General features: G+C 50.8%; 2 protein-coding genes across 5 annotated transcripts in view; one reads left to right on the top strand and one right to left on the bottom strand.

Moving 5' to 3' along the window:
* Positions 1 to 1,439: 1,439 nt before the first annotated feature.
* On the top strand, positions 1,440 to 17,619 carry CYP11A1 (cytochrome P450 family 11 subfamily A member 1). The gene is given in 10 exon segments (XM_082449489.1): positions 1,440 to 2,110; positions 5,633 to 5,788; positions 7,461 to 7,660; positions 8,671 to 8,874; positions 9,813 to 9,970; positions 12,992 to 13,158; positions 13,417 to 13,495; positions 14,006 to 14,203; positions 14,577 to 14,705; positions 14,709 to 17,619. Coding segments are annotated over 10 exon segments (1,929 nt in total). The 5' UTR covers positions 1,440 to 1,685; the 3' UTR covers positions 14,922 to 17,619.
* Positions 11,676 to 17,626, bottom strand: part of LOC309654899 (coiled-coil domain-containing protein 33-like) — a 35,124-nt gene continuing 29,173 nt past the window's right edge. For 2 of the 4 annotated variants that reach the window (XR_014260482.1, XM_082449481.1), the window contains one exon: positions 11,676 to 12,228. Coding sequence is in view for 2 of the 4 variants with exons in the window: in XM_082449481.1 (XP_082305607.1) it covers positions 12,214 to 12,228 (15 nt within the window). In the remaining 2 variants the exon portion in view is untranslated. The remainder of the gene's footprint in view (positions 12,229 to 17,626) is intronic. The other 2 variants (XR_014260483.1, XM_082449482.1) reach the window with 1 other exon arrangement.

The following is a 17,626-nucleotide window of genomic DNA, read 5'->3' as shown; positions in this document are numbered from 1 at the left end:
ATTCTCACTGGTTTACAAGCCAAGCTCTCAAGACATAGAGCAAGATGAAAGGAAAACCTAATCATTTGAATGGTTTTCCTCCTTATGAGAAAGGACACCAAAAACAGAGACAAAGGAAAACAGTGACCATTTCTGGGAGCAGAAGAATCAACAAAGCAAGCGTACCCTGCCAAATTTCAAACCAAGAGTTACCCAATCCAAGGAGCTGCCCACAGATATTTTCTCCAGCTAATCTATTTTAGAAAAGAGAAAAACTCACCAGTCTCGTTTCCAACAGACCCTGAAGGCAGAGATCCGGGAGACTGACATAGTAAGAATTCTTACATTCTGGGGCCTTTCGTCAGTTATCCCAGGGTCTCTTAACTGTAGCAGCTTTGGAGTGAGTAGTGTCCAGCCAGTAAAGTTGCATCCCACCCTCATTGCCACCTGTTGGGGAGGAAGACGTTTTCCTCTATGCTTCTAGGTTCTTCTGGCTGGTCTAAGAATGAAATTGACATGAGACTGATGTCTCATCAGAAGAAAATAAAACAAAATTTAATAACACACCTAGGGACTTCCCTGGTGGTCCAGTGGTTAGGACTTCGCCTTGCAGTGCAGGGGCTGCAGGTTCGATCCCTGGCTGGGGAGCTAAGATCCCACATGCCTTGTGGCCAAAAAAACCAAAACATAAAACAGAAGCAATATTGTAACAAATTCAATAAAGACTTTAAAATTGGTCCATATCCAAAATAAATAAATAAATAAATCTTTAAAAAAAGAAAAATAACACACATACATGGGAGAGACTCAGAAAAACTAACTCGCCAAAATAGCTGAAAATGTCACCTTAAGCACCATCTTCAGTTGGAGACAAAAGAGGATGCCGGAGGTAGGGGTTTAGGACTTTGAAGGGACGTGGAGATGGGAAAGCAAATGTTTGGTAAATAAATGTTTGCTGGCCATGCGGAGACTATGGGGTGCAAGGTGGCCTCTGGTCTGCAAGATTCCCCCACCACACGTAGCCCATATTCTTTGCCGATGTCTCTGGTGATTCCTGAAACAGGCCCTCTATCTAACTTCTTCAGGCGGTTAAAGGGAAGGTCAGTTTCTTCCCAAGTCTTTTGGGCCTTGATTGTTTTCATCTTGAAATAATCTGCATCCCAAAGAGACATTTTGGGGTGGCAAGTGTTGCTACCCAAGTCGTTTGGGCCTTGATTGTTTTCATCTTGAAATAATCTGCATCCCAAAGAGACATTTTGGGGTGGCAAGTGTTGCTACTGGACTATTGCCTAGAAGACAGCCTTTCAGATAGCTCTGAGGGTCTGCTCCAGAGAAGTAAGGGAGAAGCCACGATTTATATGAACTTTTTGCTGGAAAAAAACCATGTAGCCTAACATGAAAAGATTACCGCTAATCACAAACAGCAGGCGTCTCAAGTTAATGCTTTTAGTGCTTTTCTATGTAGAGGAAGGTGTAAGAATCCGGGGGTCATGGAAATTTTTCCTTAGATATACATCGTAACTCTCTAGGGGCCAGTATAATCCAAATGCTTCCTGTTTTTCTTCATCCTGGAGTCTCCCTCAGGGTGCACTGAGGGGTTCCCCTCAGGTGGGTGACCGCAGTGGCTAATGGCTTGATCTTTGTAGAACTGGAATGGTGGACAGCATTCTTTCTTTACAGTACCCTACCCGAGTCTGGGAGGGGCTATGCGGGCTGGAGTCAGCAGGAGGAGGAGGGAGGCTGACCGCTTTGTCAGCTTCTCGCTTAACCTTGAGCTGGTGGTTATAAGCTGGGGCCCAGGGGCCCAGGGCCAGAGTCACCTCGTCAGGCCCTGCTGCAGGAGGAGCAGTTGTAGGGGCAGCATGCTGGCCAGGGGGCTTCCCCTCCACTCAGTCCTGGTCAGAGGCTGCCAGCCCCTCCTGAGCACCCCGCGGGAGGGCCTGGGGCATCCCAGGGTGGGCACTGGAGAGGGAGCCGGCATCTCCACTAAAACCCCTCGCCCCTTCAACGAGATCCCCACCCCTGGTGACAATGGCTGGCTTAACCTATACCGTTTCTGGAGGGAGAAGGGCTCACAGAAAATCCACTATCACCACGTCCAGAACTTCCAGAAGTACGGCCCCATTTACAGGTAAGCCTGGCAGAGGTTGGGGGCTGGCGGGATAGGGCAGCCCTGCTGTGCTCCCCTCTGCTCGCATGGTCTGCCCTCCCATTCCAGGCTCTTGTTCACCTCTGACTTTATTTCTTCCTGCCTGGGGGTGGCAGGAGAAGGGATAAGGCTTCCCAGACAGTGGGTTCACTTCCCAGCCCTGAGGCCTCAACAGTCCCCAGGTCCTATACCCTTTGAAACTTTAGGGAGGTGGGAATGCTAAGAGAACAAGCCCTGACAAATGCCTCTCTGCATCCATTTTCTGCAGGACACCTTGCAAGGTAAGTTTATCATCCCTATTATCAGAAGAGAATGAAGTTCAGAGAGGTTAGGATTCTTGCCCTGGTCACTCAGCTAGAACCCTGTCCTGCTGGGGCGCTGGCCTCGCCCCTTGGCCCTGTGCAGCTCTGGAGCAGCTGATTTTGTCCCTTCCACTAGGCCTGGCTGGAGCCCCTCTTTCCCCAGGCATCTGCCTAGCTTCCTGCCAGGAGGAAGGGCCTTTGGTCTTTTGACCACTGTGTACCCCACCTTCTTGCCCTGGGATGGGGGTGGGGCCTGGGGGCTGCCCTTGGTGGGAGGCCTCACTTGTTCTGGTCTAGCAGTTTCTAAGGTGGGTGGGCTTCAAGACACACCTGGGTTCTTTTCTGAGAGCATAGGTGAGGGGGATGGGAGGTGGTGAAGGTGGTGGTTGAGGGCAGGAAGGGGACACCAGGAGGGACAATACTTTACTTTTACTTTAAGTGAAAGGGTCGAGATGGGGAAAGGGCATCGTAGGACATGTTAGCTCGTTGGATAGGTGGGCTGGGGGAGGCGGCTAGTTTGTGTAGGGGACCAGCTGCTCACTCGTCAGGGTCACTTCCTCCCTCTCCCACAATGCCTTTTGAAGTCTTAAGTGCCTTTTTTATAGCTGGCTGGAGGCAGGGCGCCGCCCCGCCCCCCGCCCCCCGCCCCCCGCCAGGCTGAATGTCAGGCTTGGGAGAAGTTTGCTCCTGAGTCTCTCTTCCTTGTCTGTCTGTCTGTCTCTTTCTCTCTCTTCCAGGCCTCTATCCCCAACCTCACTTCATGGAGCTCTCTCGTTATCCCCTTCTTCCTCCCCTCCTCCTCCTTCCTTCTCCGAGTCCCTGTAGGAACTCTTTATTTTATAAAGCCCCTTTCTATTTTCTGACTCACTTTCATCTGAGCCTTGGCACATGTCCTTAAAGTTGATGCTATTATCCCCAATTTACAGATGGGAAAACTGAGGCCCGGAGAGGAGAAGGGTCTTACCAAGGTCACACCGCTCATCAGGGCAAAGCCAAGGCTGGAACCCTGATTGTCTAACTTCCAGTTCAGTGTGTCACTATTCTAACTATAGCCTTGAAATAACAAACATCTAAATGAACGTGAGGAATTTAAAAGACAAGTGTTGTGGACTTTTCCTTAATACAAGGCTGTTCCTGTTCTTTATCAAACAATTTAGAAAAATTGAAATCAGATACAATCTCAGTTTTGATAATATTTATGTTCCATTCAGAATGTGAATATATTTATATGCTGTTTGGCATTGTCCTATAGCAATGTATGGAGGACTTCTTTCCTCTTTTCTCACTTTAAGATAATTTGAAAAGGCAGCATAGTAGCCCATAGTATGCATAAGGCATATTTTTTTAGCCAGTTCTTTAAAGTGGACATTTAGTCCACTCTAGGTTTTTTTTTTTTTGCTATTAAACATCCTTTTCCATTTTTTTGCTATGAACATTCTCATCCATCAGGCATCATTGTCTGATGTCAGATAGCTGCCTTGGGCTAGATTCCCAGAGGTGGAAGTGATAATAACAATAGCAGTTCAAGGACTTTGCTTAGCTTTTTTTTTAATGGAGTCAGTGGTTTGAGGCCGTGTGGCGGCTGGGAAAACACTGACAGGATTTTCTAGGAGGCCGTGGATTGACATATATACACTAATATGTATAAAATAGGTAACTAATAAGAACCTGCTGTATAAAAAAATAAAAATAAAATTCAAAAAAAAAAAAAAGGAGGCCATGGCTCGCCAAGGAGACTTTGGAAGGTAGGCCCAGGCTCTATGGGTCAGTGGTTAAAGCAGTGCTCTTTACATCTCCCCATCCTTCCCTTCCCCCTTCCCCCTCCCTCTCCTTTCTCCAGGAAGAGGGAGGAAGAGAGGGGAGGGAGGGGGGAGGGAGAGAGAATGAGAATTTGGCTTATACCTGTATGTTACATGATATTTTACCTTAAAGTGTATCTTTTTTTTTTCTTTAGAAATAAGTATCTTTTATTTTGCTATTTTACTCTAAGAACTTAATTTATAAATATATTTAATTCCTTTCTTTTTTCTTAACATTTTTATTGGAGTATAATTGCTTTACAATGGTGTGTTAGCTTCTGCTTTATAAGAAAGTGAATCAGTTATACATATACATATATCCCCATATCTCTTCCCTCTTGCGTCTCCCTCCCTCCCATCCTCCCTATCCCACCCTTCTAGCTGGTCACAAAGCACCGAGCTGATCTCCCTGTGCAATGCGGCTGCTTCCCACTAGCTAGCTATTTTACATTTGGTAGTGTATATATGTCCATATATATACTACCACTCTCTAACTTTGTCCCAGATTACCTTTCCCCCTCCCCATGTCCTCAAGTGCATTCTCTAGTAGGTCTGCGTCTTTATTCCCGTCTTGCCCCTAGGTTCCTCATGACCATTTTTTTTTAAAGGGTATCTTGAATTAACTTTCTTATGCAAAAGGCAGATGCAAGTGAGAAGTAGAATTTTCTGTTGTTTCACAAACAGCTGTGCTTTAATACTATCTGCAAAGTGCTTTGAGGTATATTTATACCCGGGGTCTGATGTTTTACTGTAGTTTTATTTTAATAGCGACAAGGTACTTTGCTGGACATCTGATTCCAGGGGGCAGGGCAGCCACTCCCAGAACTTCAATCCTGGAGCCTAGAAGGGATTGCCTGGCCCGGTGCCTGGCCTGCCTGGCAAGCTATGGAGTCACTTCAGTACAGGGTCACTCCAAGCTGCCACGACGGTGCCATGTTTCTGAGCTCTGCCTGGGTGAGAGGGTGGAGGGTGCTGAGAGTGTGGACACACAGGAAGAATGAACATGGAGGACTTGATGGTCCATGGAAGGCCCTGGGTAAGTCTTGGGGATGTGCTGAGGTAGGCAGGAGCCACTGTGATGATAAGATAAGCACAAAGCTGTCACTTATAGAATGTCTAACGGGAATCACACCCATAGACTTCATATCATCTTATCCTTCAGCAATCCTGTAAGACAGGTACTGCATTTATCTCCACTGAGGAAACTGAGACTCAGAGAGGGTAAGAGACTTAGGTCACACAGCGAGGAGGCTGTGGAACGGGGTCCACTCCCAGGCCTGTCTGCTCTGCGCTGTCAGCCACAAGGTGGTTACAGACGAGCCGAGACCTGTGTCCTGATTGCCCAGGGTGTGCGTGGCTCTCCTCAAACCTTACATCACAGCACCCCTTCTCTGCCCCTCCAGAGAGAAGCTCGGCAATTTGGAGTCAGTTTATATCATCGACCCTGAAGATGTGGCCCTTCTCTTTAAGTTCGAGGGACCCAACCCAGAACGATACAACATCCCACCCTGGGTTGCCTATCACCAGTACTACCAGAAACCCATCGGGGTCCTGTTGAAGTGAGTCTTGGGCCAACTCCCAGGGGCTGGAGGGAGATGATGGGCAGCTGTGGCGAGGGCAGAGGCTGGGGGTGAGGGGCTGGGGCCATGCGGGCCCTGCCCTTTCTTTCTAGCGGGGGCCTCTAGACAAATCCCTGTCATCTTCCTGCCTCCATAAAACAGATGATGGGGATGGTGAACTGCCCTGCCAACCTTCAGCGACATGGTCAGGCAGAAGATCTTGCTGAGTAATTAAAGACCTGAAAAGTTCTCATTTACTGGTTCATGCATTAAGTCCCATTTTACTGAGTGCCTACTATGTACCAGTCCTTGTGCTGGGTTCTGAGTCACAAGTAGGGCAGGGCCCTGCCACTGTGAGTCCCTTATAGCCTAAAGGAACAGTGAGAAACATGAACAAATCAGTGTATTTAAATGTAATAGGTACCGTTTTCCACCAAATTGCTCATCAAAAATTTAAAATGTGACCATAGCAAGTGTTGGTGAGGATATAGAGCAACCAGAATGCTCATAGCTTGCTAGTGGGGCTGGAAACTGATGCCACCACTTTGGAAAATGGTTGGACATTACTTCCTGCAGTTGAATATTCACATGCTTATAATGCAGCCGTTCTGCTCTCAAGGATATACTCCAAAGAATATCCTGCCCCCCGAGGCGGACATGTACTAGAATGTTTGCAACACGGTTGTTCATAATAGCAGAAACCTGGAAACCACTTAAATGCCCAACAGGAGCATGAATGAATGACAGTGGCATACCCCAGTCAAAAAGAACAGACTCAGTGACTCACAACAATACAGCTGATACCTAGAAATATAAAATTGAGTGAACAAAGCAAATCATGACAGCTTTTATAAGAAGTTGAAAACAAGTATACATTTTTAAAAAGTATGTTTTAGAAATACATGTCGGTCAGATAAAACTATATACAAAAGCAAACAAGGGATTCAGGTTGGTGGTCCCCTTAGCCGGGGAGGCAGGCTGTGGGAGGACCAGGTGGGCATCTGTAAGTTATTGTCAAGTTTCTAGTTTTTCTGCTGGGTGGTGAGTTTATAATAAAATTCTTGTAAACAAACAAAGCCCCAAAATGACAAAGAGGGCTTTGCATGGATTTATTTTCAAGAATGGGCCATAAGCTGAGAATAAGAATGGGCATTAACCCTATTCTGGGCACCTGAGATTCCCCACCAATGTGAGTAATGGGATGTGTTGGGGGTGCAGAGGTTGGTCAATTGTGTCTGTGCAGGGGTCAGAAAAGGGGATGTAGAGGGGCCCTTGAATGGTAGGAGGTGAGATTGGCCAGGAGCAAGGGGAAGTGGTGAGGAGGGCAGGCCTGTAGCAGAGGCAAAGACTAGAGGGTTTGAAAGTTGCTTAAAGGCTCTAAGAATATGATTTCCTGGCTTGAAGCAGCAGCAGCAGAGAGAGTAGAGCAGGGTTGGGGTTTTGTTCTCCTTCAGCCTCTTTTTTCCTGTCACACACCTCCCCACTTCTGTCCCCGTTGCCCCGCCCAGGCCAGGCAGAAGCTGGGAGGAGGTGACGGCAGAGGAGCACGTGGATGTGAGTGCTGGGCTCTGAGCTGTGGCTCAGCCTCCTGGGAGAGCCAAGTCAGCCCCCTCTGTGTTTGCCAGGCCTGGGGTTTGTGACCATGAGGGCCCGAGGGCCCATGTTTTCTCAGGAAGGCAGGAGCTTGGAAGAAAGACCGGTTGGTCCTGAACACGGAGGTGATGGCTCCAGAGGCCATAAAGAACTTCATTCCCCTGCTGAACCCAGTGTCTCAGGACTTCGTCGGCGTCCTGCACAGGCGCATCAAGCAGCAGGGCTCTGGAAAGTTCTCAGGGGACATCAGGGAAGACCTGTTTCGCTTCGCCTTTGAGTGTAAGGGGCTTGAACCTACCTGGCCACAGTCTTGGGGGTGGGAGAACCCAGCGTCCCACCTAGAGACCCAACACAGACCCTGAAGAAGTGTCGGGATTGGCTTGAGATGAGCCGCTGAACACATTCTCTGCCATCAGCCACCCAGGGTGAGCTGCATGCTCTCATCTGATTCATGCTATGGGGGCAAGAGTCTCTAAAATGTAGGTCCCTATTGCCACTTTCCTCCAAAAGCCAGGCTTGGCTTGGTTGGCCCTTCATTCCGCAAATCTCCCTCTCCTGGGACGGAGACCTTCCCTTTGAGGTCTGGGAGGGAAGGGGCAGGTTGGGTTAATCCGAACAGGGTATTGGAGGATGTGTAAGAGTTATCCAGATGGAATAAGGAGGTTGGACAGTGTAGGCAGAGGAAACATGCACATGCAAAGGCCCTGTGGCTTGATGGGGGCTCATGTGGTCACTTCAGGAGATTTGGAGTACCCAGAGTTTGGCATGAAATCAGCATTCAGATTCCTGACCCAGGAGGTAGGAAAACCTTGGAGTTGTTGTGTCTTCTTATGTCCAGCCAGAGTGGGCCCTGGATGGCCAATTACCAGGGATTGATGTCCCCCAGGCACCCATCTGACATATTTCAGGAAGTATTTAGCCACTTTGGTCAATTATAGATGAGAAACCTCTCTTTCCAGGAGGAAAGCCGAGAGGCTGCTGGGGGTGCTGGGGGAAGAGGGGCAGAGCAGTTTCATCCCAGCCTGGGCTGGAGGCTCTGCTTCCCACTCAGGTGATCCCTTTTTAGGGTCGCCACATGACCCTCTGAAGGACCTGACTGGCCGCCAGAAAGGCAGTTTTCCTTAGCCCTGCAATTTTAGCCCTTTGGGGCTCAGGCCTCAGTTTCTTTACTGAAGGAAGCTGAGGTTGGGTGCAGGGGCTCTTATGTGTTGGGAGGGATGGTCTCCTGGGAGCAGAGGCTCTCAGATGGTCGGGTTGGAAGAGATTCCTCAACCTTGCTTCCCCTGCAGCCATCACCAATGTCATGTTTGGGGAGCGCCTGGGGATGCTGGAGGAAGTAGTGGACCCTGAGGCCCAGAAGTTCATTGATGCCGTCTACCAGATGTTCCACACCAGTGTCCCCATGCTCAACCTCCCTCCAGACCTGTTCCGTCTGTTCAGGACCAAGACCTGGAGAGACCATGTAGCCGCATGGGACATAATTTTCAATAAAGGTGAGGGTTGTATCCTGGGCAGCCATATGTGGGGGACAGGAGAGCCCTGTCTACCTCAGGAGATGGGAAATCCAGGCCTGGGTTGGCGGGGATGAGGTTTGGGGGAGTGGGGAGAAAGAGACAGAGGGAGAGAGAAAGTCAGCTGGAAGCCCCAGATCTCAGCCTGCCTCTTTGTCCCAAGTTATGTCAATGAGCACTGGCTTGCCATGTAGAAAACCCACCCTCTGGTGGGCAGGGATGGGCATCAGGAAGGCCCAGGAACCCCTGAATATGGTGGGCTGATGGCTGGCTAATGGGGATGATTAGATTTTTCTGGAGAAAGAGGATTTAAGAGGCCCATCATATTCTTCCAAGGAGCCCGTGATTCCCAACATGGGTTAAGGACCAGTATTTCAGACACAGCTGTGCTTGGTGACAGAGTAGGACTTTGGTGAGAGAGATTGGTAAAGGGTGGGGAAGGCTGATTGGGATGTGGTGAAGATGCCAGGCCTGGAGTCAAATCCTGCCCCTGCCCCCTGACACCCTTGTGACCTTGGGCAAGTCATTATCTTAGATGGACTTCTGTTTCCTTATCTGTAAAATGGGGATGATAGCACTTACCCCAAAGAGCTGTGGTCAATAAATCAAAACAACAGATATGGAGGATTTAGCAGAGAGGGCTGCTCAGAAAGACGGCAGCCTAGAAAGTGCAGGGCTCTAGAATCCCAAAGCCCCTGTACCGCCTCCCACCAGAGATCGTGCTCCTTCCCTCCCCTCTGCAGAGAGCCTCACTCTATTTTTTTTTTTTTTTTTTTGGCCACATGGTACAGCATGCGGGATCTTAGTTCCCCAACCAGGGATCGAACCTGTGTCCCTTGCAGTGGAAACACAGATTCTTAACCAATGGACCACCAGGGAAGTCCTGGCCTCACTCTATTTTCTTTCTTCCTGCCCCACAGCTGAAAAATACACCGAGAACTTCTACTGGGACCTGAGACGGAAAAGAGAGTTCACCAATTACCCAGGTATCCTCTACCGCCTCCTGGGAAATGAGAAGCTGCTCTCTGAGGACGTCAAGGCCAACATTACGGAGATGCTTGCAGGGGGCGTGGACACGGTGAGGACACAGTGAGGTGGCTGTAGGGGCACATCCTGTCCCTTCCTGTGCCCCTATGCCCCCTCCCACCAGCCTGCCTCGCTGTCTGAAACCCTGTCCATGTGGGGTCCATCTCCCTCTCCTGACTCTACTTCCCAGATACTAATCTCCTAGGAGGGTGAGGTCAAGCTGGTCATGCATGGAGCATGCCTTGAGGCTGATCCACCATTTTTTCTTTGCCTCTGAGGAGAGAGTGACTAGGCACACGTGGGTGACACAGCTCACTCCAAGTCAGGAAGGAAGGCAGGACCTCAGAAAAGCTGCCCCTGATGTCTGAAGGCATCATCTGTGCTGTCTCCCAGAGGCCGAACAATACTCCAGAAACTTCTGTTCTTTATTTTTTTTTAAAGGTCCTGGATGGCCAAGTCCTTTTGAAAAAATAATTAATTAATTAATTAATTAATTCATTAATTAATTAATTTTTGGCTGTGTCAGGTCTTCGTTGCTGTGCGCGGGCTCTCTCTAGTTGCGGCGAGTGGGGGCTACTCTTCTTTGCGGTGCGTAAGCCTCTCATTGTGGTGGCTTCTCTTGTTGTGGAGCACGGGCTCTAGCATGTACGGGCTCAGTAGTTGTGGCTCACGGGCTCTAGAGCGCAGGCTCAGTAGTTGTGGCTCGTGGGCTTAGTTGCTCCGCAGAATGTGGGATCTTCCCGGACCAGGGCTCGAACCCGTGTCCCCTGCATTGGCAGGCGGATTCTTAACCACTGCGCCACAAGGGAAGCCCCAGAAACTTCTGTTCTTGAAAGTCAAAACTTCTCTATCTTATGTGCCATCCCTTTTTCCAATACCTTAAACTTTCTCAAGCTAATGTGATGGTGAGGGTTAATTCCTTAGTGTTTCGTGGTTATTAGTTATGATTTGGGCAGTGAGACTATAAAGGTGAATATAGTAGACTTCAAATCTCCCAGATGGTTCAGAGAGGAAGAGTATATTAGCTTGCTAGGACTGCCATGACAAAGTACCACAGACTGGGTGGTTTAAACCACAGAAATATATTGTCTCACAGTTCTGGATCAAGGTGTCAGCAGGGTTGTTTTCTGCTGAGGCCCCTCTGCTTGGCTTATTGATGGCCGTCTTCTTCCTACATCTTCACATGGTCTTCCTTCTCTTCTTATACAGACACCAGTCCTATTCAGTTAGGGCCCACCCACATGACCTCATTTTACCTTAATTACCTTTTTTTTAAAGGCCCTATCTCCAAATACAGTCACATTGTGAGGTGCTGGGGGTTAGGACTTCAACATATGAATTTGGGAGAGACACAATTCAGCCCACGACAAGGAGGTAGCACGGACACAGATGACTACCTCGCCGTATTATAGGGCTGGATGATGAGGCAGGTACCAGGTACTGACAACGCTGAGAAGAAGGGAGAGACTAACATGGCCTTGTAGGGCAGGGAGAGTGTTCCATAGAGTAAAATCAATTTGTCTTTCCTCTTGTTGCCAGGAGGAGAGAGGAGGAATAGCATTTCAGGCCTGGGGAGAAGCACGTGTCATGCTTAGGTGAATAGCTTGATTTCCTAGGTATCATATTTACATTGTGCTCTAATGGAGGCGTTTCTGTCCCTGGGCTGCAGATGGAGCCTTTGAGCATATTTTAAATATAGTTCATTGTCAGTCATGCAGAAGAGATCTCCGAAAAAAGCTCACCTACGCCAAAGCAGCTATTATTCTTAGGTAACATTTATTAAGCAAGTACTATATGGCAGGCAGGGTCCTAAGCTTTTCACGTGTGTTAACTCATTTAGGATTCACAAACAACCCTTTTTTAGATGAGGAAACTGGGGCACAGAGAGGTTAAGGAACTTTGTCAAGGTCACACAGCTAGTAACTTAGTTGACTACCTTATTAAACAAGTATCTCCTGAGTACCCATTCTGTGTCAAGCCTTGGAAGTACTGAGACAAATACATGCATTTGATCTGAGCCTTGAGGAAGGAGTACACGCTTGCTTCCTAGGTTGGGGAAGGGAATTGTAGGAAAAGGGAGCAGCATGAGGAAGATTTCAGGGTTTCAGGAGCTGTGTGTAGCTCCGTGTGGCTACAGCATGAGGAGCATGTTGGAGAGAGGTGGCGGTGGGCTGGGAGCAACAGGCAAGTGTTGGAGGGGGTCCATGGGTCCGGTCAGAGCCTCTGGACTTGATCTGGGGACTCCAGGGAGCCAGGCAAGGATTTCAAGCCAGGAAGTGACTGGATGGCATTTTTTCACAATTGTTTCTGCTGGGAGGAAGAAGGAGCATGTCCAAACCTCTTGGACCAAAATATGGTCCTTGGTTAGATAATATGCCAACAACTCGTGTCCTAGCCCTAGGGCAGAGGGCTGTTCCAGCCCAGGGTCCCACCACTGAGGAATCTGAACTGTGGGGCTTGATGAGGGTCACTCATACCTTCAGTGAAAGTTAACAGTCACGACCTTGGGCTAATACTGAGATTAGCTGGTTAATCTCAGTATATACCACGTGCTAATTGCAATACTGATAGAAAACAGGTCTGGTTGTTCTGGTTTCAGCATTTTTGAGCCTCACTTTATGCTATGCTGCTATAGGCAGATGCTAAGTTTAGGGGGAAGTTCTACTGGGGAGAACGCTGGTCATTTAACAGGCATTTCAAGATGAATGGCAATCATTCAGGAGTACAACCGTTACAGAAGTAGGATTTGGCCTCTTAGGGCCTCTGGAGTCCTTTGGAAGAAGGCATTAGCTATGTGGATGACCCTCTGCTGGCTGGGGAGATGGGTGGGCTCTGGTGACATGAGGGGGGAGGGTAGGGACGAGTGCTGCCCCAAACATTCCTGCCTGGGCCACAAGAAAGGTTTCTTGGACATTTGCCTTCTGAGTTGTGTTTTGCTTTTTGCGGCTGGTGGTTTCTGGATACTGGGAGAAGGGTGGGGAGAGGTGTTTGGCAACGAAAATTTAGCCTGGGTCTAGGTGCCCCAGGAGTGACCTGTCCTCTTGGTTTTCTGTACCCTCACACTCCCTGCCAGACATCCATGACATTGCAATGGCACTTGTATGAGATGGCACGCAGCCTGAATGTGCAAGACATGCTGCGGGAGGAGGTCCTGAATGCCCGGCGCCAGGCCCAGGGAGACACGAGCAAGATGCTGCAATTGGTCCCACTCCTCAAAGCTAGTATCAAGGAGACACTGAGGCAAGCCCGCCACCACCTATGCCTGTCGCCCCCACCCCCCACAAATCCCTGGGCAGGGTCAGGGTGGTGCCTGCGCGCAGGGTTACAAGGAGACTGGGAGCAGGAAGTGGGAAGTCTGGGGAAGATAGCTGGGACTAGGGAGAAGGGTCCTGCCTCCAGGTCCTCCAGGGTGCTGCAGCTGGGGCTGAGATGCCATGCTAGGTGCAGGACTTGGTCCAGGCCTTAGGGCATCAGCTTCTGAATGCTTTTCACTGGCAGACTCCACCCCATCTCCGTGACCCTACAGAGATACCTCGCAAATGACTTGGTTCTTCGAGATTACATGATTCCTGCCAAGGTAGGTGCAGCAGGAGGGCTGCAGGCTCTGTCAGTCAGACAGACGAGGCCAGAGGCAGATTGCAGTTGCATACAGATGGGGGCGATGGGGGCTTCTGTCCTGCCTTTCTTCCTGGAGCTGGCTGGTGGGGTCCTTGGTGGCAGTGGTCCAAGTCCGAATGAAGGGCAGAGGTGGTGGACACAGTGGGTGATGGTCTTTGGAATGTTGCTGGAGTGTAGGGTTAGGAGGGAGATCCCACTGGCTGCCTGGGTCTCTGGGGACCCTCTGGCGCTGAGGAAAGGAGCAGGACAATCCCTTGGGCCGTGCCTGGCCTAGTGTCTTCAGTCACGCCCATTTGATGGGCGAGGCTCAGGGAAGTGGGGGAGGCCTCGTTCAAGGTCACACAGTGGGCAGTGTCCTGTGCTGCACAGCTGGGTAGCCAGGCTAGGGACTGGGAGTGCAGAAGCTGGGTAATGCTCCTGGCTGTGAGGAGGTGAGGCTTACTCAGACCTCTGCTCACTGTGTCCCCAGACATTGGTGCAAGTGGCCATCTATGCCATGGGCCGAGACCCTGCCTTCTTCTCGAATCCGGACAAGTTTGACCCAACCAGGTGGCTGGGTAAAGACAGGGACCTCATCCACTTCCGGAACCTGGGCTTTGGCTGGGGTGTACGGCAGTGTGTGGGCCGGCGGATTGCTGAGCTCGAGATGACCCTCTTCCTCATTCATGTGAGTCAAGCCTGGGAACATCTGTCTCCCATTACTTTGTCTCGCCTCCTCCACAATTCCCAGCTGTCTCCTCTCTGGGGACATCCACTCACCACCCACTGGTGCTCCCTGGTCATATGTTCCCCACAGTGGTGATGGGATGGGGGTGGGGTGGGAAAGGTTTTGTAGAAACCAAAGTGAAAGCCCAAACCAAGGGGACAAAGCACTAGTGACGTGTTCAGGCTCTGCGCAGGGTTCAGTGGGAGCTGGCAGTAGACCCCTTGGAGCCTCTCAGATCACACTCAACAGGCACTGCTCACAGGTGAATAAGCCTGGCCTGGGGGAGACAGACCCTCCCTGCCTCTCTCCTAAGCCCACCACCCCTCTTTCTCAGATTCTGGAGAACTTCAAGGTTGAATTGCAGCATCTCAGTGATGTGGACACCATATTCAACCTCATCCTGATGCCCGACAAGCCCATCTTCCTTGTCTTCCAGCCCTTCAACAAGGACCCACCCCAGGCGTGATTGGAGAGGGTGGGCACTGCCCTTCCCGCCAGTCAGGCTAGCAGGGGTGTGGGAGGACGGCCCGAGGGGGTGGGGCCCATGGAAGTGTCGCATCTCCAGTGCTTGGTCCCCACCCCTGCTCCTTTCTGGCCAGCTCTGACCAGATGGAGTTGGCGCTCAGCCGAGGCACCCCTCTCTCACCCCACCTCTTCCCCCTCTTCTCCCATCCCATGAAGGCAATAAACGGCTGAACTCTGTAAAGTGTTTTCATTTCCATCTGACCCCTAAGGTATCCATCACTCCTGTAGAGATGCTCCCTGACCCAGATCAGCAAATAGATCTGAGCGTGAATGGGGAACCCAAGGCAGCTGCACTTGACACTGTTTCTGCTGGGACCCGCCCACCTACGGCAGCTCAGGAGCCAGCAGGATCAACCTCCCTGCTGTCCCGGTTGGGTGTGAGGCAGAGTTGGTGGAGGGCTATTGCCGCTGCACCAGGAGCTACTGGCACAGCAGGCAGAGGGACAAAGAACTTGGCAGAGTTCTGCTGAGAGTACAGGGCAGCCTGAGAGGTGTGGGCCAATCTTGGCTACCAGGGCAGGCCCACCTATCAGGAGGCTCGTATAGGGCTCTGCTTGGCTGAGCCCTGGGTGGGAGTTCCCTGCAGGGTCATGAGGACTTCCTGCCAAGGTCCAGCCAGAGTCTTGGGCATGTCCAGGAACGATGTGGTGAAGAGACTGTGGGTGAGGGGCTGGCGTGAGGTGACCGACCCTGGGGACGAGAGGACAGCATGCTTCCTCTACCCCACCTGACCCTTCTCTGGGCTTCCCCAGGCCTTAACTTCCTGCTCCAGCAGGACGTGCCCACTTGTCCAAGCTCTGGGCATTAGGCAGGGAGACTGAGGCAGAGTCTTTGGTGCATTATTTGGACTGCCTGACAATGGTCCCAATTTCGGCCACCTTAACCCCCTCTGAGCTTCATGACTCCTGACTTGACCAGGTACCTGATCCTTCCTGGCCCTTGGCTACCCAAGTCTAAGTTCTTCAGGTAGACGGGGGGCTAGTGCCGCTAGGGACAGCAGCCCAGCTGGCTTGGCCTCTTCTCCCAGGATCTGCAGGTTCTGAATCCATTCTTGGAGCCTTTCTGCTTTTCCTCATCACAATCCTCTTCCTTGTTGTCTTTCTCTCTCCTTCCTGCTTCCTTTCCTTTCTCCAGGCTTGAATCATCTTTGCTTGGAAATGTTAGTGTTGGAAAGGGCCTTACTGTCAAGGATGTTAAGCTCTTTGGGGATAGATGGGGCAACTGAAGCCCAGAGAGGTTGCTTGAGTCACCCAAGGTCACACAGCATGCTTGTAGCTAGAAGCCAGGCCTCCTAACTCTCAGTGGAGGGCTCTTTCTTCTGACCCTATCTGCTTTTCTGTCCCTAGACACATTTAGACACAATATTCCCAGCTCAGCCTAGCCCTAGCAAATGGGGTATTTCATACTAACATGTAACTGATTGTTACAGGCAGGTTTCAAGTCTTTCCCTTCCCAAGAAACAGATAAACCAAACTTGAAAAAAGGGATTTCAGATATGATAGATGTTTGGGTGCAGGTAGGAAGTTCCAGCCTCTCACACCAGCTGGCCTCTGGTGGTCTCATTTCTTCCAGAGGTCTGGACAGGCCTTGTCTCCCTGGATCCTGCTTTGGAAGGCCTCTTCTCCCCCATCCCCACCCGCCCCCTGTCTGGGGTCCACTATGGCCTTTGGCTCTCCAAAGATGGTAGCTCCTGGGACAGGCAGGAGGCTACAGGGCTACAGCAGAGGACCCAGGCCCAGAGTGGGGTCTGGAAGGAGGAAGCTAAGGCACCCCAGGCTGCCCTGCTCAACGAAAGAGGTACATGCTCACTGACCTGCAGCATTTAATAAAGTCATTTTAGGGAGTGGGGCTGAGACTCCTCAGTACACAGAGAGGGAGGCCTGCTCCAAGACTGAGGTCTGCTAGGACTCAGTCAGCTGGGATTTAGAGAGCTTGTTGAGCTTAGTCTCTGAGCTGGGCATCGAGGGGTCCAGCTTGGAGGGTTGCCTTTGGTTCTTGGAGAGGGTGGAGGGGTTCTGTGGTGGGCAAAGCAAGATGAAGTGAGTATGCCCCTGCCCCCAGCGGGGTGACTCAATAAAATGCATCTTGCCTGGCAAGTCATGCCTCAGAGGATCCGAAATCCAGCAGGCCATGACTTCTCAAAGATTTCCAAACCCACTTCACCACAGCAGGTCATACCTAATTTCTGCCAAAGTCTCCAGGGCTCAGCGGGTGAGTTTGAAAAGGTAGCCCTGTGTTCCTCCCAGTTCCCTCATCCTTTTCAGGCCTTTCCAGCAGGCTGGAAATGAGCAGAGTACTGATGGTTCAAGAGCGGAAGCAATCAGGGGGTTTGCTTTGGGGGGCTGGCTGGCCCAGGGCTGAGCTTGAGGGACAGTTGTGAATAATCCTATTTGTTCTTGGGCAGCTGGCAGTGTTTCTCTCTGGCAACATGCCCCCACCTCTGGCAGGTCTGCAGCACTGCAGTGGCCCAAGAAGTGCGTGTTCATGGGAGAATCTTAGGCACTGTGGAGTGGAGAGTGGGCCACAGCTACTCTACCCATGAGCAAATCCAGTCCTAAAGTACAGTCAGTGCCAGAGCATTTGAGAAATGCCCCTGTGGGCAAACTGTCAACCACAGCCCCCCCTTTTTGATACTCATCACCACCCGAAGGGGAGGGGGTGTCTTGGCAAGGTTCTCTATTCCCCTTAGACAGGTGGGGGATTGAGATGGGGCAGGGGCTTTGGCTGGTAACTGATCAGAAGTTGAGCCCAGGTCTTCTGACTACCAGCCAGGGAGCAGGGCCCCCTGGACAGGTTTTCACAAGGTCCAGTGACTCGGGGGGTGGGGTGGCTGCCAGACCCACCCCCCGAACCCCACAG

Source organism: Balaenoptera physalus (genome assembly GCF_965194825.1).
Source record: "Balaenoptera physalus genome assembly, chromosome: 2".
Classification (NCBI taxonomy): domain Eukaryota; kingdom Metazoa; phylum Chordata; class Mammalia; order Artiodactyla; family Balaenopteridae; genus Balaenoptera; species Balaenoptera physalus.
This window is presented reverse-complemented; position numbering and strand designations above follow the sequence as displayed.